The 27,954-nt window shown below is 41.0% G+C and overlaps 2 protein-coding genes across 5 annotated transcripts; one reads left to right on the forward strand and one right to left on the reverse strand.

Annotated features, from left to right (window-relative positions):
- The first annotated feature begins 306 nt into the window (after window positions 1-306).
- On the forward strand, window positions 307-16,466 carry nme7 (NME/NM23 family member 7). Of its 4 annotated transcripts, XM_068320490.1 has the most exons (13): window positions 357-403; window positions 1,105-1,171; window positions 1,890-1,991; window positions 2,315-2,481; window positions 3,237-3,347; window positions 4,505-4,555; window positions 4,747-4,954; window positions 5,059-5,164; window positions 7,902-7,966; window positions 8,262-8,330; window positions 8,578-8,679; window positions 15,710-15,817; window positions 16,328-16,466. In XM_068320490.1, exons 3-13 carry the CDS (start codon window positions 1,989-1,991, stop codon window positions 16,358-16,360), a joined length of 1,023 nt encoding a protein of 340 aa, XP_068176591.1. In that variant the 5' UTR covers window positions 357-403; window positions 1,105-1,171; window positions 1,890-1,988; the 3' UTR covers window positions 16,361-16,466. The 4 variants fall into 4 exon arrangements, with proteins under 4 accessions (XP_068176590.1, XP_068176591.1, XP_068176593.1 ...); XM_068320489.1 differs by lacking the exon at window positions 1,105-1,171 and having other exon boundaries at window positions 307-403; XM_068320492.1 differs by lacking the exon at window positions 357-403 and having other exon boundaries at window positions 1,113-1,133.
- On the reverse strand, window positions 16,405-25,960 carry atp1b1a (ATPase Na+/K+ transporting subunit beta 1a). The gene is made up of 6 exons (XM_068320494.1): window positions 25,573-25,960; window positions 21,303-21,431; window positions 19,885-20,040; window positions 19,450-19,634; window positions 17,883-17,966; window positions 16,405-17,754 (listed from the first exon to the last, which is right to left on the reverse strand). The coding sequence occupies exons 1-6, from the start codon at window positions 25,664-25,666 to the stop codon at window positions 17,500-17,502; spliced, it is 903 nt and encodes a 300-aa protein (XP_068176595.1). The 5' UTR covers window positions 25,667-25,960; the 3' UTR covers window positions 16,405-17,499.
- Between the last annotated feature and the right edge of the window lie 1,994 nt (window positions 25,961-27,954).

The following is a 27,954-nucleotide window of genomic DNA, read 5'->3' on the forward strand; positions in this document are numbered from 1 at the left end:
ATTATAAAATTTAGTCCAATGTCCATAATATTCAAGATGAACACTAGATGGCGCATTTAATACAACGACAAAGCAGCAAGGTAGGGTCCAAAAAGGTAAACCGCTGTAGCAGGTGAATTAGGCAATTGAGATGATGAAATAGCCTTTTTTAAACCAGCAACATTTTTGTAGCTATCTACCAACCTAATTTTGTATTCACATGTTTTAACGATTACGTTCATGAAGTGGGGAAACTCGATTTGCTCCAGTAGCAAGAGAGTTATCATTTACATTATTATTTGAATGCTCTTGAACGTACCTTACCATGCCACCACAGTTGCTATAGAAACGAAACATGGCGGCTGCCATTTGCTAGTTGAAAACTCTATTGGGACTGGTAAAATTATTGTATTTAGCAAACATGGTAAGTGAAGATCACTTTGCTGTCTAACAGGTATGGATGTGACTTAGTGACAAACTCACCGCTCAACGAATCGACTGAATATAAACAACATTCTAACATTTAGCCCATATAATGTTAGCCTTCGCTTGCTAGCATGAACTAGCACAACATTGAAATGATTAACAATTGATCAACATCGATCGACACAGTGATTGTATGTGCTTAGAGTGACCATATGGACTACACATATTAACTGATGGATACTCAGACTAACACATGTTTACTATCTAGACGCCAGTGTAATAGTACTTACTACACAGTTTTAAGTATTTTTAATAGGTGAGCATTAACCAGCTTCACGATGTAACCTTTGTATTTGCTCATTTATACAGTGGCTGTAATTTCTGCCTTAAAATGTCAGATTAGAGGTGATCTAATCGTAAGAAAAAGTATGTTGTAATTTGTATTGTCATGTTGTTTATTATACGTTAGGTAATAGTACAGTTTTAAAAAAAAAACAGTATTAGACGAACAAATTCAGATTAGGTTGAGATCAAGTTTTGAGCTGTCAATTTAGTTAAATATTACATATCACTACTTACCCAGTGTTATGAATTAGAATCAATAATTGTTCGAATATCTGATCAGCTGATGTCTGGGCTTACGCTCTTTATGGTCATACGTGTCTGGAGAGAAATAGGTTGTTTATTTTCTTTCGTTAGGGTCACAGAGGTCAAGTTAAGTAACCAAGGTAACAAGATACAGACTACAACTACACGCCTTCAACAGGTTGTCCTCCACAGACACAACATTCACCTGACTGTCTGAACTCTGTTACTATGAGGTGACGCTGCTAACAAAAGAACTGTCATTTAAGTAAATAAAGGTATAATCTTTACACAAGTTGATCACTTACATTAAGGTGATCACATTTTATTTACTACTGCTACTACATTTTGAACTTGTAATAAAATCATATCTGCTAGTCCTCACTTGTTGATAGTGGATCATTTAGGAAACATTTAGTATTCTGAATGCTTTAAAGTAGATAAAGACATTTCTAGATTTGGTGACAATCAATTCCACATTAATTTTAGTCATATTACTGAGGTGTGGTTGGGTATGAATTCTGCACTGCATTACTTTGCAACAATCACTTAACTCTGACCAAAATAAATCTGGACTTGTTGTTGAAGTGATTTTTATATAATGAAAGCCTTTTTAGATGTGAAAGTAAGAAGACACAGTGAACAGTATGAAATAGCACCAAAAGTGTTAACAGTGTAATCTGTTGGTTAAATGCCCAAAATGAGTAGAACCTTTCTAATATGACTTTTTATATATTTAACCTCGCCTCTCTAAAAATACGGCACAGAGATGCTGCTTTACCTTAAAGAGTTTGGATTATACTTCTCACTGTTTTCTCTTCATATTCTGAAGTTGAGTGTGAGTTATTTCGTGCCTGATTATTCATCTGATTTGCTCTGTAATTGATTTACCGTTACAGGAAGATCGCTATGCGTTTCTTACTGAGTGGTACGACCGTCCTGCGGCTCTCTTACGGCGCTTCCAGCTGTTCTACTACCCTAAAAACAGCTCAGTGGAGATGGTAAGGGTTTTCCAACAACATCAACATTTGATGTTAACTGCAGCATCTTTTTGAGCTACTTTTTCTTAGCCGGAAGCTTTAGGTATTTAAGGAAAAATCATAATTCTTTTTTATATTTTTATGTCCAATATTTTTGGATGACGTTAATCAAACATGGATAGAATTTTGACATTTTTTTCACTCCTGAAATCTGAGAAACTGCACATACATGTTTGTGAAGCATGTTTTATATTCTGGGATGTTTTTCATAGAGAAATTTATTATTTTTTCATCAGCAATTAAAAAATTGTTGAATCCAACAATGTCATTATTTTGATTTGCAGTTTGATTTAAAAAACCAGCGGATATTCTTGAGAAGGACCAAGTATGACGACCTCCATCCAGAAGATTTATTTGTCGGGAATCGAGTGAATGTGTTCTCACGGCAGCTTAATCTGATTGACTATGGAGATCAGTACACAGCAAACAAACTGGGCAGCAAAAAAGAAAGGTTTGATTGTGTGCCTGTGTGTTAAGTCTGCTCAGTGCTCTCAGTTACGAGCCTCACAGTTCCACATTACCTTGGAAATAATTTGCATAACTGTGTCTGATAATCTTGGTGACTGTAAATTCTCACATGGTTTTTTTCAGTTTAGTCCAGAATTCCTCACAGATTGTACAAATGTTTGCGTTTTCTACTGAGTCCTCAGGTGCAGGTCTTTTATTTTGATCTACAATTTACTTTTGCAAAACTAGTGTAGTGCATTGTTAAACACTGTGTTTACTGTATTTATTGTCAAGATTAAATTAGATTAGATTTAGTTATTTGATTCTGTTACATAGGTTTCATTCATAGTTTTGTCTTAATAGATAGTTTGTGTTAACTTTTGTTGCAGTGTCTAATTTGAAAAACATACTAATGATTTATTTGCTTTTGAAAGAGACACTGAAGCAGCACACCCACACACTAAAACCCTCTATGTATTTGACTTAATTCCCAATCCTTTTCAACAAAACAACATATAAAATACAGTAGTATTTCACTGGGTATGGCTTTTATGTTCTGATATTGATTTATTTCACACAATATTTGCTAATAATTTGCCTGCTTCTTATTTGTGGTATTGACATTCATTACTCACCCTTCATTTTCTACACCCATCTGAAAACGTACGTGTGAACATGTTGCTGTTAGGGTGTCTGATTATCCTCTTATCGGCTTCCCTGACATGATCGTCTTGTTTAAACATTTCTCTAATTATCCAGAACTCTTGCTCTGATAAAGCCTGACGTCATCAACAAGATTGGGGATGTCATCGATTTGATATATGCCTCCAACCTGATTGTGACCAAAGCTAAAATGACTAAACTGACATGGTAAGGTCAAAACTAGTCACGCCTTAAGTCATACTCTGGTAATGTGACTTCTTCAGGAGGTAGACAGGAGCTCCTGGGTGTCAGTCTCACATGCAAAGCGTACAGCATGCAAGTGGCAGACAAGGCTGGTGTTTCATTAACACCTTGATCAGGTGTTGGTTTTGTGGTGCATTTACATAATCAAAGCTATTACAGACTCGCAGCAGAACATATAATAAGCACTTTATGCCTGAATGCCAGAGTGAAATTCATAACTATCGAGTCAGTTTGATTTGTACAGTTCAAAAGCAGCTCCCAGGGCTTCAATGGGCTTAACAATCAGTACAGTACAGTACTTGAGTCAAATGAAGAAAAAGTGCATCCTTTAAAATCAGGTTTTAACAGGGACAAACAAACCACAGGAAGAGCCACAGCTGACTAAATTTGGATCCAGGAGGACATTGGAGAGGCTTAAGGTTTCATTAAGTTGTCCTGTATGACCTTGTCTCCACGGTGACGCCTCAAAGAAAAACAAACAAACAGAACAGACAATCAGAACATGTGTAATTTCTGTTGACAAAAATTCCAATATAAAGCACCAGCCAGGAATTTGAATAGTTTCCCCTGCAGGTGAATAAGAAGAAAAATGTTCTGAGATTCTACGATGAGGCAGGATTAATAAAAATTCTGAGGTTAATTTTAGAGTTTTAGAGAGGAAAATTTGATTTAAGAATTTCATATACAGTATTTCATTTATTTTCGTAACTGTATCTCAATTTATTCTACCCCATTCTTTCCGAATCCTCCTACTTACTGTACGTTTAGCATTACCCACTTTCCATTGTATTTAAAACTTTAAGAGGGGGGGGGGGTTTAGTAAAGCTATCCTGTTTATTATCAGCAAAATGATTTGCTGACTCTAAGCCTTCTGCCAAGAATAAAAGAATAGAACATGCCTAAAAACATATGTTTTAAAATTCTTAGCATTCCCATCATATGTCAGTATTGGTAGTAGAACAACCTTTCTTCCTCACATTTTAAAAGCTAACATTTCACATACTGAGCATGATCAATTATGCACATTTGCCCTTTGTCAGTAGTGTTTCTGCGTAGCCTTCACAATGTCTACCTGAGGCCATCTAATTAACTCCAGGGTTTATGGATTTCTTACATTACAGGAGCCAAGCAGCAGACCTTTATGTGGAACATCAGTCAAAGCCTTTCTTCAAGTGAGTGCCTGTAAATGATGAGTTTTGAACAGCAGAGAAGATTTTGTGTCAGCCAGCGTCATTAACTGAGCCTGTGACAGTAATCCCAACGACACCATGGTGACTGAATGTCACCACGGATTCACCTCCGCTGGGAGAAACATCGCTTACCCTACGCCAATGAGTCATTTCATTATTGCTCTATTTCATAGTAACCTGGTGCAGTTTGTGTCTTCGGGCCCCGTGGTTGCCATGGAGCTGATGGGCGATGAAGCCATGTCTATCTGGAGGAGGCTCCTGGGACCCGGGGACCCCGCTGTGGCACGGAAGGAGGCGACGCAGAGTGTTCGCGCCCAGTTTGGAACAGATGGCATCAAAAATGTTGGACATGGCTCTGACTCGCTTGCTGCAGCAGCGAGAGTAAAGACGTGAAGCTAAACTAGTCGTGCTCATATGTGTCCTCTCACTCCCAGAAATGATGATGCACTCTAAATTTGATTGTTTTTTTCCGTTTACTTCCTCAGGAACTTGAATTTTTCTTCCCATCTACAACTGGACACGGTCCCTCGAACACAGCCTCCTATACAGACTGCACATGCTGCATCATCAAACCTCACGCCATATCAGAAGGTAGGGAACACAACCGTATCTGTTAACCTTAACCTGTACTTCTCTCTCAGTTCACCTAGAAACGAGCCTGTTGATGTCTGTGATTTTACTGCTGGGTCCACTGACCTGTGTGTCGGTCCCTCCCCTGCCTGTTAAAGCGGGCGTCACACAGAGGCACCACATTGTTACCAAATTTGTCTTTGGATTTTTCCAAATGCCTGCCCTGATCCCCGTTCCTGGAGCATGCCACCGGAGCTCTGACCTGTGAAATGTGAATTTTTCTGGACAGGGCTTAATATTCACACAGAACGTTGTGGGCCGAGGAGAGACCTGGACTGCTTGTTCAGGATATAAGTCCAGACACATTCCATTCAAATAAACAAGCTCAGCATGGCCCCATGTAAATCAATTTAATCTTTAGTCCTGGTTCTAATGTTTCCCTCAGTGGTTATTTGTTTGTTATCTGATTTGGACAGATACATTTAGTAGACATGAATTACAGTATTTTCTGCACTATAAGGCGCAACTAAAAGCCTTTAATGTTCTCAAAAACTGACAGTGTGCCTTATGTATGAAAAGTTTTAAAATAGGCCATCTGTTGAAGGTGCCCCTAATAGCCCAGTGCGCCTTATAGTGCAGAAAATACTGTAATTTGTTTTATATGTATGATAACTTGACCATGATAAATCGAATATTTGCACAGCATTAGGTGACATTATTAGAAACTCTGAAACTTGCTTGAAAACACTGTTTTGCCATTTTTGGCTAACGGTCTGGTACAAACTGGGAACTACACACCTTTGCCTTAAAAAGCTTATTCAAGCAGGGCTAGAAAGGGAGTAAAGCCATGACTCCTGCAATGGTGTTGAAAGGTTTTTTAATTTCTCACAGAACCACAGTCAGGTTATTAATGTCAGTTTTATATCTCACTACGTTGGGATACTTTTCCTGTGAGTGTTATTCACTGGTTGGATGTTCTGCCACACCTAGTTGGAATGACGCCACTGAAAATGTTATTACTGCTCCTGCACCTGTCCATTTCCTGCTCTGACATGTTGACGTGTTTGGTGTGAGAAGGGAGTCTGAAAGAGAACCTCCTCCGACAAATATGGGAATGCTGGGTTTGGCACGACTGAGCCACTCACAATGTGCTGTAAATTAAATTTGTCCCAAAATATCAGGAGGGTGTTTGGATTCATTGCACTGGTGCTGCTGTAGCTTTTATTAATGACGGTAAACACTAGTGGTGTTAGAAAGATCTGTGCCTTACAGGCTTCCTTCTCAGCTCTTCAATGTCAAGTTCAAAAGTGACTAATTACTAAAAACTTTTCCATGAAGGTACTGCTGTGTTGGCGAGGGCCTGGCAGCTTCATAATATCTGCAAAGCTTATTTGTCTGCTGAATGACTGACAGCTCTGTTAGTCACTGACACACAACCGTGGCAGCTCCTTAAACACGCCTACTGGACTGCCAGGAGTCTGTGTATTGAACTGACAAAAAAGATGACACGTGATTCGAAAATATTGTCAGAGTCAAAGCAAAAATGAGCAAATTTGAGGCTACAGATGTGCCACATTCCCTTCGTGCGACTCATCTGGTTTGAACGGCTGTAAAGTGGGAACAGATTTTAGAGACAGCATTGTCGTCCTGTCAGCCTTTGCTGGACCCATTTCATGTGATCGGAATAAAGTGGGCCTATTCTGTGGTGTAAAGAATAACTCCAGCTCAAAGGAATAAATCAGAAAGTACACATTCAGGTATTTTGCCGGAGCTGCATAATTGTCATTTTAGAGAGCTGTTTCTTTTTAGGGTACAGGGTGTTTTTATTCAGATGTCAGACATTACGTTTGGTCTGAGCTGAAATTAGCATCCCATTTTGAGCCTGACCAGCATCGTCAGTCTGAGGGAAAAGAAACTGCATCAAAAGGTGGTCTTGATTTCACTGGAAGAGAAGGAAAGCGTCCGATGACGCTGTAGCGACGTGTGCAGGGCGGCGCCACTCAGCGTCGACAAAGGACACAGTGACTGAAAACGCTCTCAGCAGACATGACTGGAATAGAGAAGCTTCTGTTGCCAGGCACCCAGAATAGGATCTCCTAGCAACAGCACCAGCTGTTTTGGAGTGCGTATTCTCATCCATATAGGAGGTGGTTACCTAACTAGTACACACACACACACACACACACACTCACTCACACACTCACACACAACTGGACTGTAACTGATCCATTACCCACTGAAGAGACAGTCCTCACTGCAGACAGTCCTGATCACAAACAGCAACATTCAGGAGGACCCACAAAGACACACACAGACACACACACTATCCTGCCTTCCGACTACACAGGCTGTGTTTGATCAGGACATTAGCGTGAAATTGCTCTTTTAATTACGTGTCTGCAGGAGTCTGACCTTCACTGTGACTGCTGTACGTTTGTCAGTGCGCTGCTGCCATTTATATGATAATCTGGAGCCACAGAGATTAGACAAATAAAGTACCGCCTGGAAAAGAAAAATAATGTCACCCCCACCGGTAATAGACAGGACGTATGGAGGACAGGCTCGTTCTTCAGTGAGTGATAGCTCTACAGCACATCAGCACTCAAAGCTTGACATTTCTTATGTATTACCTTTATGGTGTGACTGCAGCTCCAGACGCTGTTTGGTTAGCGTAGCAGTGAACACCTGACTTATCTGTCTGTGTCATCTTCTGGATCATATAAGATCACTGATATAATCGTGGTTCATGTATTCGTAGGTCTCGCTGGGAAGATCCTCAACTCCATATCTGCTGCCGGATTTGAAATCTCAGCGCTTCAGATGGTAAAAGTGCAACTCAGGACCAGAATACATTCCAACTTTGCTGCAGACGATGACCTCTGACAGTCCGCTTGTTTTACTACATCACATTCAATGCACATTTTGAGCTGTAGGCGACAAATAAATCAATCGGGTTTCACCGTGTCTGCATGGAGATCGGTCAGCATTACTGGGAATAGATAAATCATATTAGCCATTCATGCAGTATCAGAGTTTAGAGCAGACCCTGTAATCTATATTCCAGGTCAAACAGTCACGGCTTCTCTTGTTTCTCATGAGTAATACTTTCGTCTCACAGTTCAGCATGGATCGGGCAAATTCCGAGGAATTCTATGAAGTGTATAAAGGTGTCGTCACAGAATATACCGTGAGTATAAACACTATATTGTTGTGCCATCATAGCAAGTGCCTGTATAATTCTGTTACATTGTGTTATGGTAATAACACAGACGCTGCTTTACCATCTGGCTAGAGTGGCAGACCTCAGATTTTGTTCATAGTGGAGTGTTAAGCAGAGCTGTTGTGTAGGGCCATTATCAGTTTAATGCTTCATTTGACTGAAAAGAAGTCGAGTGATTTAATCTTTTGGCTGAATGACCTCCCTCTCCCTGCAGAGTATGGTGACAGAGTTGTGCTCTGGACCTTGCATGGTTCTGGAGATCCGTGGCACAGATGCTCCTCGATCATTCAGGGAATTCTGTGGGCCGGCCGATCCAGTGAGTCCAATCTTTTTTTTTTTTTAATCTTGTCATATTCGGTATCAGAATCTTATCTGACCAGTGCATAGTAGGCTTCAATCTCCTGAAAATCTGTGTATGGTCTTTAGATTACCAATCCGTCATCCTCCTTCAAGGTTTTCAGATGATCTTGTTGTCAGAGTGAAGCTAAAACTAAGGTCAGCCCACTGGTTAGTCCCACACTCATCCCCAAGGGGGGTAGAGCCAGTTGGGTGTCTGTCCCCGTCTTGTGTCCTGAGTGAGGATGGATAAATTATTTTACTTTTTACTACGGGATGTCAGGTTGAGACACTTTGGCTGACAAAGTCATTCAGTCTGGCAGCAGGAAGTCATTTTACTGAGGAGCTGCATGCATTTTATTTACTCAATATTTGAAGCTGTTACTAGTTCAAAGAAAAAGTCCTGTTGATTCTGAACAACCCCGAATCAGACAGAGTAAACATGTGGTGACTTGGATGATGTTGTGTTAACCCTTACTTTGTCTAAAGTGTGTACTGAAAGTTTTGTGGTTGTTTGAGTAGATAAAAGCGTTGACCTGTTAAATAAAGTGCCGTGCAGGGGAAGCGGCGCTGCAGCTTTACTCCACTGGGATTTTACACCTAATGATTCAACTCTCTGCTTCTAATCACTATTTATCTCTAATTAACACACCGACATGTTCGACAGTCTGTGACTCAGCTGCCAGCCAGCTTTTCATGTTACAACTTCCTATTGTTCCCCTTATTGTTATATTTTATTTACTTTTGTGTTGTGCTTTCTGAACTCCACCATCAGGTGCTGCTGACTGCAGCCACAGAGCAGGAAGGGTTAACTAATTGGCTAATGATTTCCAGGTCATGTGACGCGAGACAACCAGCACTCATTGATGCCAAAATAATTAAGCCTTTTCAAACGACCTCTGTTATTGTATTAATTACTTTCATCATATTTTTGTCCAGATGGATTCATTATATGGAACAAAAGATTCTACTGAAGGCTTTTGTGATTGTTTTATCTTTTAAATCATCTTCATACAAAAAAGCACTCAAAGAAATCAGAAATTAAAAAGATATAGTAGAATTCATATTAATTTTATAAATAGCTATGTTTTATATAAATTTTTACAGTCTGTAATGTCAGACCTTCCAGAATGAAAACTGAATGCAATTTTTTTTTCTGTAACTAACAATATTGTTGCCTTTTTAGGAGCCTTATATTTATTTTATGATATCTTCTATTGTCCCCATGGTGAAATGTGTTCTGGACTCTATCCAACTGCAGTTTCACTGTTGTAAAAGATGTTAAACATTTCACAGAAACAGATGCGTCTAACTCTCAAAGCAGTGAATATACTTAGAATCTTTGCGTAACTAAGATTCTGTAGGTCGGCTTGATGATGTAAATTACAACTTTATTGTATCCAGCGAACACGATTCTGTGTGAGCTGAATGTTTCTCCTGATGTCTGCCAGCTGCCGGCTCCGTCTGCTCCCAGTGACTGCGGTTGTGAGTGAAATACGTGAAACTTTGAAATTGTTGTTTGTTTTATGGGGTTCCACGTATTCTGGAGTCATTTAATTTTTCCAGAAATGCCAGGATGCTTTTCATGAGAAATTTGCTTTTTGTTTGGATTCATTTATTTTTTTTGTCAGTTGTTGATCAGTTGATAGTTGAACTTTTCAAACCACACCCAAACATTATTTTAAAGTTTATTTTGGAGCGCATCTTTTGCTAGTTGGTGTCCCTATATACAGTAAGTGATTACCATGGTAGCTGTTACCATTAAGAATTCTATACAAGGATAACTATATATATGCAGTAAGTGCAGACATTCAGTGTGAAATTCTTCATTGTATTTGATCACTCAGGAAGCAGCCAGAGGGGCTATCCTTCAGCTGCTGTCCTTTGTTTCCAGGCTTCCTCCTCCATTAGAACCTCTTTAACCTATTTCAGTGACTCAGACTCCATTGACTAACTGGGAGGTCAAGCAGTTTCCTTGCTTCATAACCTCTGGCTCACCTCACTATTGTCTGGTAAATAGCCACGGTTTTTGGCACGCCTACCTTGGTTCCTCAAATTATTACACAAGATAAATGGAAAGTCACTGCAACGCTGAGATCTCAAAGATGAAACACTGGCTCAGATCAATGTGTTGGAGGTTGACTGATGAGGTCACAAGCAGAGCATGTACGTGTGTGTGTGTGTGTGTGTGTGTGTGTGTGTGTGTGTGTGTATGTGTGTGTGTGTGTGTGTGTGTGTGTGTGTGTGTGTGTGTGTGTGTGTGTGTGTGTGTGTGTGTGTGTGTGTGTGTGTGCACATTTAACATTGTTCCTCTGTGTTGTGTTGTAAGAGCTGAGGAACAGAATGTATTCTCATCAAAAGCAGCATGTAAAGACATTTCAGACATCATTATCAGACTGACAGCCTGGAAGGGACAAACTCTATAAGAGCAGACTGCATGAAGCCGGCAGAATGTCTTTTTAATAGTTAAGGGCTATTGATTAATTCCAGACTTCAGACTGATCTATAAACAACATAAACAACAAAGGTCGTGTGTGAATCACCACATGAATGTAGAGGAAAATACTTGGATTGATTTCTCATATTAAAGATGATGGTAGATCAATTCGCCATTCATATCCCCCCCACAGAAAAGAGCTAAAATGGCTAAATATATGGCACAACATACTGTATGTGGCGTCACTGCCCTGCATCACACTCTCAGTACTGATATGTGTTGTGTCCTGATATCAGAGTGGACAGACGCAGAGGTGCTCCGTCTGCCAATCCTGACCCCAGCCTGTCCTGCACTTTCTTCCACAGTTTTTAATCTTCTTGTGTCTCAAAGTATCCCCTTCCTCTTGGAATCAGCAGCCCAATAAATCACCGGTGCATGGTGGTCAGCTCGCTGTCCTGGCTCACTTCATCTTAGATCATCAAAGGCTTCGTGTTACACGAGGCTCAGAATGTCTCCCTCCGTCATGTCGGTTAAAAATATGATTTTCCTATTGATTTTTGGTCCATCTATGTAATGCTGTTGTGGAGCTAAATGTCAGCCGTCTCTCATGGCCACGGTCAAGTTAGTGTAGTTTGAGGACCTAACTTCAGAAGAGACTGGAAAAAACAAGTGGCTGCTCTTACCTGGATGAGTTTGAAAACCAGTAAAGCTAATTAAACTTACCTGTAATCTGATTCAATATTGGTGTTGCTTCTTTTCTTTGCAGGATGATGTGGAGGCTGCAGTGAAACTGGGCAGTTTCCACAGTGGTAACATTCTAAATGATTTAACATTCACCTATTTTTGTACAGTCTTAATTTTGGAAATAGGGACAGGTTCCTTTTTCATTATCTTACAATCTTTATGTGCAATAAAATGACATGGGATTGTGCCAGCAGACATTGCTAGAAGTTGTAGTAGTGCTGGTAATAAAATAATAAAAGGCTGTATAAAGTCATAAAATCACAAGAAGATGGATTCCAACAAAGCTGTGATTTGATAGAGTTAGATCAGCTCCAGATCCCAAGGCCTCACACGCTGAATCAATAATCAGCCTCTTTTAAAACTTCTATTGCTCTTACTTTTACCTCCACCAACAAAGTACGTGTTTCACCCGCTTCCTTCTGGTTGTTGGGTTGTTCGTCAGCAGGATTACCCAAAAACTTGGACAGATTTCCACAAATTATGAGGGATTGGGCCAGGAAAAACAGCCCATTATATTTTCTTGTGTGGATCAGGACCAAAGTGGTCAATCTAGGATTTTTTTTACAATTTCTTAACATTGCAATAAAAGGTTATTTCTATTATTTTCCATAATTATACAAAAAAAGCTGAACACATTTCCAAGAAACATTGTGGAAAGATGTGGAATGGGCCAGACTAGAACCTGTACATCTTGAAGAGAACAAACAGGACCTACTTGGAGGGTTGGTTTGTGTGAAGTGTCTGCAGTTTGATACACGTCCAAATAAAAATGCAGATCACCAGATTTTAAAGTTTGGCTGTTACAAATCAAATGAAAGTGGACTATATGTGCGCTAGTATGTGCTTTAGTGAGGCTCAAAGTTTAAATGAATGTTATGGGAGTTCTGATTAAATCATCCAGATGTCTTACTTGTCACCTGTTTATTGTCAAAAGTTGATGACTATTATTTTGTTGAGTCCCTTAGTTTATCTTGACTAGCGTGTTTTAAAGCGAGGCTAACAGAGTCGTTTGGTAAACTAGTTCTTGCCGTCCCCACATCAGCAGGTTGGAGAGCCAGCGGTGCGTGAAGGATCAGCCGTGAGACATTTCAGCTGCTTGATGGTTCTGTAACCACCAGGTCACCGTGCCCCTGCTTCCTGTCCACAAAGCCCAGCAGTCGTTAGGAGATTGTCGGCCCAGCAGAGTCAAAGACTCATTAAAACCAAATTAAGCTCTTGACTGCAGGCCACTCATGAGTAACTAATGCAATTACAGAGAGAAGTACTTGACAAAGAATTGTTATATCATTGGGTAAATCTTCCCTTTGCCGTGTTTTGCTTTAGCGTCATGTAGCATTGGACTCATGGAGAACAGACTACTTCCTGGGCGGGGCCTTTGCGCAGATGGTTACGCACAGCCCTCAGCACAGAGACAGGAACCACACGTAGCAGCCACAGGTGGAGTCCTATTGTTCCTGCCTGGCTTCACCCTCTGATACAGTCTGCTGTCAAATGAGAAATTATTTAACCTTGTTGGCTTTCTGGTAGAATGGTATCGCATTGTAGTAATAATCCTCTTAAATTAGTGTCCTAAACTAAAGTGTGAATCCACAGGTGATCCACAGTCCTTGTCCTTGAACCTTCACACCCCCTTTTCTTTCGTCGTCAATGCGGTGTCATGTGGTACAATAACTTGAAGCAGGAGATTGGTTCTCTGCAGGCCTTTTGTTTTCAGAGATGATGAGTGGTTTAGAGGAGAAGGCTGGGCTGATGGATGTCCTTGAAGATTGTTCCCATCTTTTGTGTGTTCTCCCATAAACCACAAGAGTTTCATAAAGAGCCGGTCATGAGAAATGTTTCATTGACGTAAAGCAATCTGGACTCAACCTAGTTGAATGTATGGGAACTAAGAAGACACTTTTCAATTCCAATTCATTTTGATCCCTTTTGAGTATTTTCATTTTATTTTTTATCCTGCTGAGCTGATAACAACAAACATATCTTAAGATGTCTCTGTCTTGGAGAAAAAAAATACTCGTGTTGTCCCTCCCCTCATGGCTGACCCTGTGGGAGGGTTGAATTTCTTGGAGGCACCGAGCAGCAAAGGGCAAGAGAACCCGACTCTGACCTTGAAACTGATTTTCAACTCACACTGGAGAGAAATGTACCTGAAGAAACCAAAAGCAAGAGAACTCAAACCCCCCAAATGTATTTGTTTTGTGCAATGAAAAGGAAATGGCACCGAAACTGCACTCTAAAAAATGATTCAAGGACCAAGTAAATGTGACAGTAATATATAGTTATGCACGCTCAATAAAAATTCTGAATATCATCATGATGAGTATTTGATGTAACTACATCAAAATTACTTAGTAAAACTCAAACAGGAATATTTGTGTGAAATAGACACATGTAAATTAACTTTACTTACTTAAAATAAAGTATTATTTGAGTCACAGATTACATGGTTTAAATATTTGTAATAAGTGTATGTTTCACCAACCTTTTTGAGAATATATTAACAAATATCAGTTAGTTTCAATAAGTGCAATTATTAAACAAGTCAACTCAATTTTATTGTAGACGTAAGTAACAACTCAAAAACATCAAGTAAACAGAAGGGAACCGATTCCGGCTTTTTAGGATTTTGGGGCGCTGGGCTCTCACTCTGGCAGTAGCTGAGCGGTAGAGCAGATGTCTTGAAAACAGATTACCCATCCATCACTGGTTCGAATCCTGCTCCCGCCAGGCCCCCCTAGTGTTGGGATGCGACCCCTCCAAATTCAGTTACATTTGCTCAATTTGTGTAGGTAATTGAACCAAATCAATTTGTTCAGATGTACTAGAAAATATTACTTATATTTTACTCATGACTCAGGTTTTGTTTTAGATAGATAGATAGATGGATAGATACTTTAATAATCCCGGAGGAAATTGCACTTGACTAGCGTCAGATTTGAGAGCTTTCATATCTACTCAATATTTGTAAGTGTAAAAGTGTTTCACTGATTGAATTAAGTAATATGCAGTATTATTTTTTTGAGTGTGGTCTTGATTACATTCCGCTTCAAAGCGGTGTTGTATTGTAATTGTCAGCGTTTGTGTCTTCATCCATTAGTCCGTCCGTTTGTCTACCAAATATCTTGGCAACCGTTGCAGATAGAAAGATGAAACCAAAAACACATTACTCGGGCAGCAAAGGGGATGAAAATGAAATGATGACCTTGACCTTGAGATAACTAGGTCAAGGTCAAATTTCAACTTTGGTTCACTCAGGAATATAAGCTAGATGAGGGAGAAGGCCAGTGTGAGTAAGACCATACATCAAAGCTACAGCTTTGATCAATGAAAATGAGTCAGAGCACGAGCCTTGATCTTCGACCTATGCAAGTAGGTCAGGGTAAAATTTTGAATTCAGGGGTGTCGTGGGATGTTGTAGTTTCTGACCGCATCGGTTCTTGTTAGATTTAGAAGTGCACTGGGTAGCAGTATAATCTAAATAGATGAGACATATTTATTACTATTATGTATAACTCCTCAGTGATGAATTGTGTGTTCTCCTTAGATTTGTATGAAATGGCTGAACACATACAATTTGAATCAGTTTAATCAGTTCATGGCACCACCCTGTGTGTAGAAATGTCTGATGAGCATTTTATCACTTCCTCCAACAGATCACATGTCCATCTGCTGAGTAATCTCTTTGTCTCAGTCACATACAGCAGCACAGGATGTGAAACTCTTATCCACACAGCTCATGATATGTGGGACACAAAGTGTGTCATGTTATTGTGACACTGAACTAAATGCGAAGTTCCATCTGTGACACTCAGTTGTTTTTCTTCCATAGGAAATCTCACGCCACCTTCGTCCCGACACGCTCCGCGCTCTTTATGGCAAAGACAAAGTCAAAAATGCAGTCCACTGCACAGACCTCCCAGAAGACAGCGTCCTGGAGGTGGGTGCTGCACCACCATCACGTACAGTGTGTCACACAACTCACCCACATCATTTCTTGTGTGTTTACTCTGGCCCAACAAAATAGATTTGCTCTTTGTCTTCTGGTTCATGTATAAATAATCACCTTGTGTTTGTCGAGGCTCTTTGAAGCCCTGTCTTTATGCAAGTCTCGTGACTCTGCTCTGTGGGCTGGGGCAACCTTGGCTCACTCTGGTTTTGAGAACAAGAATGGCAGAGGAATTAGAAACAAAACCATTGTTTTGTTGGGAGTGGGTCCGACCCATCAAGCGTCATTGCGCAGGAAAACTCCTGATCTGTGGCTTGGACAAATACCTCCTTGTTAAACATTAGCCTGTGACCGACTGAGCTGCCTTTTTCCCAAGATTGGGCTCGCAGTGGCCGAGAAAGGGCTTGTGCAGACAAGAATTCTTAGCGTCACTTATTCTGGTCACAGTAAGGAAGGACTGGCTGATACTTACATGTTGCTCATTTACAATTTCTTTTACAGGTGCAGTATTTCTTCAAGATTTTGGACGGGTGAACCATCGACAAGACAAGTGGAACTACATAGCAAAGAATTCACAATTGTCTTTTTTCTGTTTATTGTTTCAGCCTTATGCAGATTAAATAAAGTGACAAGAGCAAACTCCTGACAAGTGTTTTGATCTTCAACATTGAATTAAGTATTTTCACACCAACTAGACATCTTATTACATGGGATACTGCATTGCTTCTGATATTTTGAAGTAACGTTTTGACCAGCGACTTTGGTATTGGATTCATACATTAAACTCTGAAAAAAATGTACAACTGCATAAATATAAAATTATTCCACCATGAAAATGGCTAAAACATTCAATAGTTAGAAGCATCACATCGTGATGTCTCCAGCAAAACAGATTTCAAAAAGTTGCCACTGTTTCAACGGAGGTGACAGTCTTCTAGGCTGGACCCAAAAAAGCTCTATGCTAAGAATTAAGAAAGAACATCTGTAAGAGTATCAAACAGAAATGTCATCAAACCATATCCTACAGCTAATGGTGAACAACAACGAAAGTGTACAAGTGTCTCCTTCCACAGTCAACTTTGAACAACTTGTATGAAGAAACACAAAAAACAGATTCCATGGAGTGCAGTCATTTACTCATACATGGGCCTTAAATGTTCAGAGTACCACACTAGTTATTCAGTTAGTCAGAGCACATTAGCGCACACTCAAACACACTCACATAAACTAACACGCCTGCACACAGACACGAACGCACGCACACACACCTTGGACCACGGAAGCTGACATAAGACAGAAGATATTACAACAGGACTAGACTACAGCACTGGACACTCCAAAAATATTTAGAAACCACACTAGGATGAAGCACGAGAGGACAGAAACACAGCTCGCTACACGTCAGTAGTGGAATTGCAGTTTTACAGTAATAGATGAACACATCCCATGGCTCAAGGAATATTTTCATGTACAGTAGAATAAATATTTGCTATTGCTACTCTGGTATTTTACATTCTAACCCTCGACAAACACAGAAAAGCGGGTGTAAAGCACACAGATTAAGTGTAGGTCCTGTATATTATGAATGTTCAAAGACTAGTGGTGTTTATCTGAACTCTTTAATTCTCTACATTTTACTTGTTTCAAAATGAGAGTGCTCATCACGGTTGAGGTCACGACTTGACTGTCAACTTAACATCAAAACGTCCTTGGTAGCGGTCTTTATCGCTGTAGTTGATGTTTTCTCCATATACTTTGCACTCGATGCGGATCTCCTGATCCAGGGTAACGTTAAACTGAATGGCCACCAGAGGCTGCAGGTACTGGGGATGCAGCACTTTGCCATAGTAGGGGTAGTACTGGAGGGGAAAGCCTTCGCTAATACCAAAGTACTTGATCTCTCCGATCTTGTTCCTGTCCTCGTCTTTCTGCAAACACAACAGCTGAGTGTGAGCTCAAACGTAACCCTTTCTTGCATAATGCTTCAGACAAATCTCCTACTTGTATGCATGACACACTAATGTATAATAACCAGACATTGTCAGATCCAACGTACCTTGTTGGAGCAGTGAATGGGGATCATGTTGGGTAGCAGTTTGCCCTGTATTGGCCCTGGGAGTGACTCGTTGTTGATGGGAGCCTAGAAAAAGAGATAAAAACGAAGAGCAGTCTGAACGTATGGTCACATCCTTTCACACTTATAGCGGATTGAATTTATTTTGAGCAATGTTCATGTATAATGGTTCCTTGAATACAGTAAGGATGTAAATGTATTAAAAAGTAATCCTAGTTAGTGATTCAGTCTGACTCCTGGAAGTCGACTGTATAACGGTGGTGTCTTTACGATACAAATAAAAAGTTACATTCAAAGCCAAAGCATTTTCTCTCAAATCTATTCTACTTCTGAGGTGTTTGCAGTTGTAGTGCAAGATACTTTCACTATACTAAAAACAAACATGTAAGCAGTATGATTTGCGCTCATTCTTGAGTTAACCACTGCCCTTCTTGCTGTGACTTTTTACCCACAGTGGATGAGTGTTCAGGTCTTGAACCAAGTTTTTGTTGCAAAAATATTCCTTTGCCTGAAAGATCTCCTGAACCCACAGAGACATCCCTTTTCTCCCTTTTCTTTTTCAGAGTTAAGTACTCATCTTAGTGGTTAGGATTTTACACCCAGTATTTACTGATAACAAAAGCTACTTGCAAAGTCAAGCGTTTGCAACACATAAATTCACCGTCGCTTCAGTGGGTATTCTGTATCATGGCAACCAAAGTGCCACAACTCACCTGCGCCTGAAGCGCTCTTAGCCAATTGTTTTCAGGAGAGCGTTGGCCTGTTCAGCAGGGAAAACGTTTTGGTGTGCAGTACAGCCCCCAAGAGCACTGCAGTGATATAGTGCTCCCATAACATTATCATGCTCATGTTGAAAAGGATTATATATTCAGACTCAAGTGGCATCTCTTGACATTCATCAGATGGCTTTTGTCACACTATAATGTACAGAGTCCTTGAGGAATCAGACTCCCAATGAAATTCAATATCTGAATAACTGCCTCAAAATGATGAGCAGCATCCTGCACACAGTTGTTCTTTGTGTTTATGTTGTCATTGAGGCTTTATAGAAACCATTTCAGGTCCCCATTGCTGTGCATACTGTGACTTTGCTGCATTTAGAGTAGAGTAGAACTTTATTTATTATTACTTTATTTAAGGAACAAACTCATAATTCAACTCATCAAACAGGCAGCATGCAGCTGAACGGTTACTGTGACAAGCTAGTTCATCCATGGTAGTAATATTTTTACGCTGTGTGTTTCTATAAAGTGAGTATTCCTAACAAAGCATTGTTTTGTTTTAAAGTTTCAGTTGTCTTCCAATGTGTTAAACAACTGGTTGACTTCAAGTTGCATGTCACATGTGTGGCCATGTAGTAAGATCTTAGTGGGTGACATCTAGTAGCTATTAGTAAAGATTCTTCAAGAGCATCATCATCACTCTTGCAAAATTAAAGTGTGTTAATGTTACAACTTCCAGCATGTTTATGCTCTCTTTATAGTACCTTTATCAGTGTTAATGCAACTGTAATCACCTAGTCTAGGTTGTAAAGGTGCAGTAAACCCACCCTTGGTCTGAAGTTGACGATCCTGTTGAGCTTGACAATAAGGCATGGCTTTCCTTCCTTGAAGCCATAAGATGGATCAATCATTCCAGAGCAGCTACCAAGCAGAGATCTGCTGAAACGGCAAGCTTTCCTCTGTCCTGCATTATTCTCCAGACTTCCACGTTCCCTGTATGCGTCAGGAATATCTGGAAAGGATACAAAAAAACAGATCAGACCAATAAACCACTATGCACACCATTCACACCAAGCAACAGTCACTTTTTATCTATTCTCTCACTAAAATTTGCATTAAACTCAAAGGATGTTTCCTAAATCGTGAAGCAAATTTTATAAAATACAAGTTAAGTGTTTTTTTTTAACTGTCTACAGTCACTTGAGACAGAACTCAGGAATCAGCCGGTCAGGACAGTCTCTGTGTGACTGGACCATACTTGCCTCCACAGTCTTCATATTTCATCTGATCTAGCTGAAGCTCATCATCGTACATCGCCAGTAATTTATTCATGCTTTTGACATAATCCTTAAATGTCGATTCATCAGACATCTTGAAGGCAATTTCTGATTTCTCTGAGCGTGGAGTGTGTGATAGACCTGAAAAACACAAAGTTGATTAAATAAGAAACATTGTTCAGTGCAACAAATTAGGAAAAACCCAATTAGAAAATGACAGGGGTTACACTCTAATTGAATATAAGTGAGCTGTTAGGGCGAGTCTCTGGTCTGTTATCTTAGGATGACATGCAAAGCTGGATCTTGAGGATTTCCTCAGATGCTCCCTGTCAGCTCTTTACTGTAGTAATTTTCCACAGACCTTGTGCATGAGGCCTCAGTGAGGAGGGGCATGAGGTGATGGGTAAGAAAATACGGTAACTTTCAGAAGCCATTATGCTCATTCATTTATTCATTTGTTGCTGTGGTTATGAGCAAGTTCCAAGTGCAACAGAGAGAGAACCAACGTTCACTCATTTGAATTTCAGTGGTGGCTTGTGAAAGTTCACCAATCCCCTGCCCCCACCCATCCACTCTCACGTGGGTTTCTCTCACAATGGAAACTTTTAGCCCCAGAGTGAGAGGCAGGCTTGGGCTCTGAAAAAAAAAAAAAAGTCCAACTACTCCCTGCTTCCTTTATCTTGCCACTACTGGTAATACTGTACTTCTTTTTCTGCCCAGCTACTCTTGACTCTCAAGTCAAAGCGGACGGCTGACAATAAAAACAGCAGGCAAATTAACTTGTGTGCATGGAGCCAGTCGTTTACAATGACTCCTAAAAATACCGCCAAGGCTAGAGTGTGTGCTGTGCAAACAAGTACTGGCACAACAAGACAAGACAGAGTGCTTAAAATCTACATCATCAAAGCTTGCAGGAAATTCTAAAACACTTATAGGCTGAGTGCAGCAGGGTTTGGAGTTTTAATAAGTACAGATTCAAAAGTCGCTCCAGAAACAACCCTCGACGCCTCTCAGCTGTGACAGGAAGAATACAATTTATCAAAGAACAAACACTGGTGTCTGAGCATTAAACATGCCGGCCGTGACACATTCATAGCACACATGAATCGCTTTGGTCACAAACCGTTCCCCTGTAGCCTGAGGGGGGAAACATCGACTGGCTGAGAGGAGTGAAGGACAAAATGGCTGAACCTATCTGAGGTCAGAAAGACTTCTGATAGAGTAGCTGCTTCAAGGCACACCCCAGCAGTCGTTTTTATCTCCGTAACCCAGGCAGAGCCACACCGTCACCAGACCCCAAAATAAAACAACTCCTGTTACAGCTTTGGACTACCAGCTGATGAAATGTCCATAAGTCCAGGAGATCATTCACACAGATCGAATTAAAAGGCAAACAGATTTACCTGGGGGGGCGACTCTGTCCTGATAGGTAGGTTTGTAGTTACTTAATGTGAGCAGCAGCGCTTGGATGGTCCCGACAAAAATCCCAGCCAAGCACAGGTAGAATATCACGTAGAACAAGATGATTTTAACTGTGGGGAAAGAGAGCAGTTTGTTAATGCAGTGACAAGAATCAGATGATTCACTGTTGGTTGCTTATTAGTCTGCTACCTTTTGAAATCTTATGTTATTGCAAATGGAATATTTTGACCTGTTGGTTGGACTGTTAGTGATGACATAGTGTTGTGTTGTTTCGTACACCATCTGATAGATTAAGGAAAAGCAGACTTGATTTGAACACAGCATACTTCAAAGAACAAAATGTTCTTTTCATCGAGCACCATGAGGTCAGTTCCGCAGGAATCAGAGCAGCTTCTAGTTTCCTAAATAGAAGGTTTGGTTCTTGTCCTACACCTCTCAACTGTTAGCCAAGCTAGATTTGGACAAACCTCAAGGAGCCAAGCAAACAACCGGGAGGTCGAGTCAATACAACCTCCACTAACTACACACCACAATCTGATTTATCATCTCATTGTAAAGCTGCTTCAGAACAATTGAAGCTTTTTTTCATTCATTCAAGTTTTTTTCCACCCAATTGAAATCCCACAGCCATTATGCAACAGCAGGAGGGCATGGTTCCGGATCAGGATGAGTCAGTCAGCAGAGCCACAGCCACCATCCATACACACACAGTCCCTTCCACCACCACTTCAACAGGTTTGGTATAAAAACACTGTCCTAATTTCACGTAACACACTGAGCTTTGCTTTCACCCTCAGGTTTCACTCGTGCCACAAACATAACACGTGTTTGCTTACTACCAGTCAAGTTCAGTGCCGAAGCGATAAAGCAGAATAACCTGATCGTTCTTATTTATAAGTCCCGAGGTCGTCATGATACAAGGGATCTGAAGCATGCGACAATACTAATTCATACTTTATTCTCACCGAAGTTGTTGAGTGTTGGAACAGGATACTGAACACAACACATCAAACACACTGACAATAATGTTAACATCTGAAAAGCTGTTGAAAATGTGATTATAAATGTTTAGTATATATCATTTAATGTACATCTGCATTTCATTGCTTTTTACCTGTCACATATGCAATGACAATAATCTAATCTAATCTAATATTGCTCCAAATCAAAAACTAAGACAAAAATACTACTTCAACAGTAATTCAACACTTTTGCCATGTTATAACATATATTGTACATAGTGTATGTCTAGTACAAGTCTGCAAAGGAACCCTGTAGTCTTGACATGTTTTTGTGGTGAGGTTGAGTCAAAGAATGCCCAGAATCAGCATGTTTCACATGAAAACCTACTTCCTTTCATATTTGTATTTTACAACCAAACCTACATGAAAAGCAAAATATCCAGATCATAACCTGATCCCATTCTACACAAAAAAGAATAAATGATCTTTTTGCATTAATGAGATTAGTGATCTTCCTTGCACCTCTAGTCATTTTAATTTTTAATATATTACCATATTACAGTATTCTGAATGACATTTATGTCTTTCTTAAAGGAGAATGGCTGTCGAGGGCACAGAGCTTTGAAATCTATTGAATAAACGTTACGTGTCTAGGACTGCTATTTATATGCCGCGTCAATCAATAACAAATCTCATTTGGGATTGCTACCAGAATTTGTATAGCCCCATAACGGCCATCCTCTAGCATCATGATCGCCTGATCTGTTTGCTATTGCAACACCTTCCCAAAATGTCTCCTTTTGCCAGTCTCCTGTTCAAATCACCCACAGCAAAACCAGTTTGGCGGGGTTGTTAACAGGTTCAGTGCTGTAGCCTTAACTCCTCCAACAGACAAAGGAAGTTCACAGAACATGGCTCACGTGCTACAAACATCAATTTCAACACTGTTTATCTGGATTCAAAAACACAGAGAAGCCATGACCACAGAATAAGTTTTTCTTAGCACGTAAGAACAGAATAAGTTTTAAATCACTAGGCTTTGGAGACAATGCTGGATTTTGTGTTGTAATATTGATACAAGTGTTCACAGCACCAACTACCAAAGGAAATTTACAACCTTTTTTTTCTTGTGAGCCTGCCACCAAAAATAGCTGGAGCGATATGAGGAACACAGTATGGATGGACACTTTATGTGATGATGGACTGTTAAGGATTACAACCATGAGGTGACTTTTATAAATAAAAATGTTGCCATGGCCACCTGTTGTAAGGTGAATGATTTTGAATCACAGATGAACTGTTTTTTTCATGGAATCTGGTACATTTCTGACAAGCATGTTGGAGGAACTGAACCTGCAGTCACTGACAGACAAGCTCTGACTCTTGGTTAGAGTTTCAATAACATGTCTTTGTTAATTAGCAGAACAGCGGCTCCTGTGTGTGTATGAGTGTATTCATAGCACATTAGTTAAGGTTCACAAAGACAGCAGCTCTGTGTGGGGGCATGTGGGTTATGTAGGTGCACCATTTTGTTGCAAGCAACGACATAAATGTAAGTAGCTCAGAAAGTGGCCTGTTGGTGGTGAAGAGCTGAGTTTGAATGGAGAGCACCTCCCCCACCAGACTGGTGCTGCAGCATGATGTGAGGGGGCCGTCACCACGTTCACACCTCACCGAGAGCTCTCCACGCACACTGGCGCTGTTGTAGTATCCCAGTCAAAGCTTCACCAGTCTAAAAGCGCATTTTTCTGACAGGCTCAACCGTCTGAACACACAAAAAAAAACACCGCTAGTTAGCGGCAGAACCACGCGTCTTCACACTGACATGTGTCGCTTCCTGTACTTCGCCTACTGGAAACAGCGGGAATAGAAATAGTTTCGTCCAAATGCTGCCTCGCGACACCCAAATGCCGCCTCGCGACACCCAAATGCCGCCTCGCGACACCCAAATGCCGCCTCGCGACACCCAAATGCTGCCTCGCGACACCCAAATGCCGCCTCGCGACACCCAAATGCTGCCTCGCGACACCCACTGGCCGACCGTTAAGGTTTAAACTCAAGGGCACAAGCGGACCTGTTGCTTACGCTGGTGGGCGCTTTTAGTTGGTGCGACACCGCTCCCCCCCACCCACGACAAACCCGGACAAAAAACAGCCTGTAATGCACCCGTCCTAACCGTGGAACTACACGACTGCCCACGGAACCAGTCAAACTGCGGTGTAATTCAAACAATTCACCTAAAAAAGAGCAGCCCGTGTGTGTTCACCCATTACGGCAACACCGCTGAGATTTTTCGCCAGATGTTTCACCTTTAGCTAATATAAACCCCTCGTTCATCTTTTTTTATTCAACTTCAGCTGTTCTGCCATGTAACTGCCGACCGGAGTTATTTCTCGTAGGGACCGAGCGAGCCGCGGAGGGGCGGCCCTGGAGACATGCGAGTCGTGATCGGCTCCCCAGCACCGTGTTGCCAAGCGGCGTCTGGCCGAACCCGACCGCCCTCAGTCACGGAGAGAGAAAATGTCGCTTCTGCTCGGTTTAACGGGTTTACTGAAATTAACTGGTGATGTGTAAGGCTGTACAGTTAGCTCATCAAACCAACAACCACCGCTGGTCCTATTAACTGAGTCTTACCTCGATTTAAAGTATTGTAACAGTGGTAAACGGATTACAGCTGGATCCATTAATCTTTGGCTGGAGTGAAAGGTAGAAAGGCATCAAGACAGGAGCGGGTATTACTTATTAAAACGGCCCTGTTTTAGTTCACCAGTGAGCTAAAATACAAGACTATAGCAGTGAGACATGGAAGAACCCAACACAACTTCAACTGTTCGTTATAGCACAGAGTTGTAGTCCACCAACACTGCCCTTCAAGATGACCTTTTCATTATTAACGAATGGCCCGATATGGGGGCTACGCCTCGGGCAATCTCTCCCACAGCAGTGTGTGGGGCTGAACATAAAAGCCAACGGTCTACTTTCAGTCAATAATCATCTTTATTCCCATTAAATTCGACCTTAGAGAGTCTGGTGAGCTAACCCTGTCATGGGAGACGGTTTTCCACTGAAGACTTCTCTTCTACATGAAGCAGCCTCCATTAAAATGGGAGTCACGACGCAGTGTGTCACAGCAGTGGATCTAACAGGTGCTGCCTGTACAGCAGGAAATGGAGAGAACCTGGATCCCGCTGAGATCCCCTCTTTCCACCCACATCAGGGTCTGACAGAACCGAGCAGCGGCTAGCTGTGAACTCCATAGCGGTTAATTTAAAGGGGGGGGGGTACTTACACCAACTGCACCCTGTTCGTCCTAGAAACTCTTTCTTCTGTGAATTCCACACAAATGTCCTCCATCCGCCGTCGCTGTCTTTATTCCCCGACATGTTAACTCCCGGTAATGTCCCGTCTGTTCGCCTGATGTGAATTAACGGAGTGTTTCGCCCTCACTGTTCGCTGTCCCCTTCAGGAAAAGAGAAAGGACAGCACCGTAACCGGACCCACCAATTGTACCGCACGCAGTTTACCTCTCAGGAAAGCCGGCTCCGCCCGCTAACTCCTAATAAGTTCCCACTGGTGGAGGGAGGGCCGAGTCCGACAAATCACAGCCTCCGTCTGCTTGTGCGTAAGAGGGAGACGAGGGGCTCCAGACAGTCCGATCACAGGGGCTCTCCGACCGAAGAGCCGCCACCGCTACCTCAACGCTTTATGAGCGCGAGATGCCCCGTGTCGCGCACGAGCACCAATTTAAATCTGTAATTTCCCGGGTAAAGTTGCCCCCTGGGATGAGCTAGTTGTTAATGTTCATGGGGAACAATTATGCAACCACATTTTTCTTTTTTCCCCCCAATACATCATCAATTTTATCCCTTTATTGTCACTGGGTTACATCCGTATCTTTATTACATCATACAGTTTGTGCTTGGATCTGTGGTCTGTTAAGGGGTGGCCACAAACTAACTAACTAAGGAAGGGAGGAACAAGCGCAATTGTAAGATAGATACATTAAAATACATCTTCTCTTTCTGATGCATGCAGACCCTCTGGTCACTGCCTTCACGATCCATATTTTTTCTTTTTTTCCCCCTTTTCTGCACTGCTTATTCCGCTTATGCGTGTCACAGAGGTTGCTGGAGCCTACCAACCAATCGTGGGTAGATACCAGCCAAACGTTTCCCAGGTAAACTTGTGGCCCTACCCTCCTAGGATGGGCTGGTAATTGTTAGTCTTCATGGGGCACAATTATGCAACCATATTTTTCTTTTTTTTCTTTTTTCAATACATTTCATTATATTTACCCCTTTATTGTCATTGGGTTACATATGGTTCTTTATTATGTCATAGCTGTCTCCAACTGAAAAGGTTCCAGTTACTTCAACACTTTCTGCACCTGAGGTGCCCCGTGTTGCTCATGAGCCCCAACTTGAATCTTTCCTTTCCCAGGTAAACTTGTGGCCCTGCCACCCAAGGATGAGCTGGTAGTTGTTAATCTTCATGGGGCACAATTATGCAGCCAAATTTTTTATGGCATACAACATTCAATTCTTCTCCCTTTATTTTTATTTCTTTCCGATGAGAACTTAAGTGTGACAATTAGTTAAATAAAGTAACTTATGGATGAATCAATATCTAAAATTATTTTTTTCAAATAAGGTGGGTTTCCATATAAAATTTTTGGTCTTCTTCAATGAGACAAATAAAAACAATTTGGCTTGCAGGAGGGCAGGTCAGCTTTGTGGTTAGAAGTGAGGGATAGGCTAAGGATTGTCAAGTTTAAATGAAGGATGTTGTTTCAGTGCTATTGCTAACGGTAATAGTGCATTACGCCCCAAAATTGTAATGTGCTGATGTGCAGAACAACTGCAAATTCTGTGAAAACAAGATAAAGAGCACCTCTTTACACAGCGTAGTAACACAACTGGTAGAACATGATTAAACTAATACTCACCCAGGGCTCTTTGGGGCCCATAGTGGTCACTGGGGCCCCTCACAGCCACTTGATTTACTTTAAGTCAGAATCATCTACAGGGGATCATATTGTTAGTCTGAATGCTGGTTACCATTGTTTTCAAGACTAAAATGGGTCAAAATATTTAGATTTTTCTTTTTAGAGAAGCAACATATTTTCAGCAAAACAAAATTAATCTTGGAAATTTAAAGTTTGCCAAACGCTAACACGAGCCACCTCAAGACATTGTTCTAATATCTGGGGGCCACCAATGGATTATAGTTTACGTAACTGTTAATAATTCAATGACAGATAGTAGGATTGAAAATAATAATTTAACGTTTTAGCATAATAAGTTAGCACTCAAAGCTATAAGTGTAACACTGTAAACACTACAATCTATGACTGACGCTATGTTTGCTAAATGCACAAAACAAAATAATATCTTAGTATATGGAATATTGAGGCACACACACATGCACACACACGCACACACACACACACACACACACACACACACACACACACACACACACACACACACACACACACACACACACACACACACACACACACACACGCACAAGCTTAGTATCATATTCTAGCTTTTCAGGAATGTTGAATAAACATATTCTCATGTGACGTAGCAGTGAACTGAAAACTGGTTTTGGCAATATTTCAGAAAGGTTGACAAATGCAGTAGAGTTCACTGTAACCTGTCTTAAT

This window comes from Antennarius striatus, chromosome 7, assembly GCF_040054535.1.
Source record: "Antennarius striatus isolate MH-2024 chromosome 7, ASM4005453v1, whole genome shotgun sequence".
NCBI classification, from domain to species: Eukaryota; Metazoa; Chordata; class Actinopteri; order Lophiiformes; family Antennariidae; genus Antennarius; species Antennarius striatus.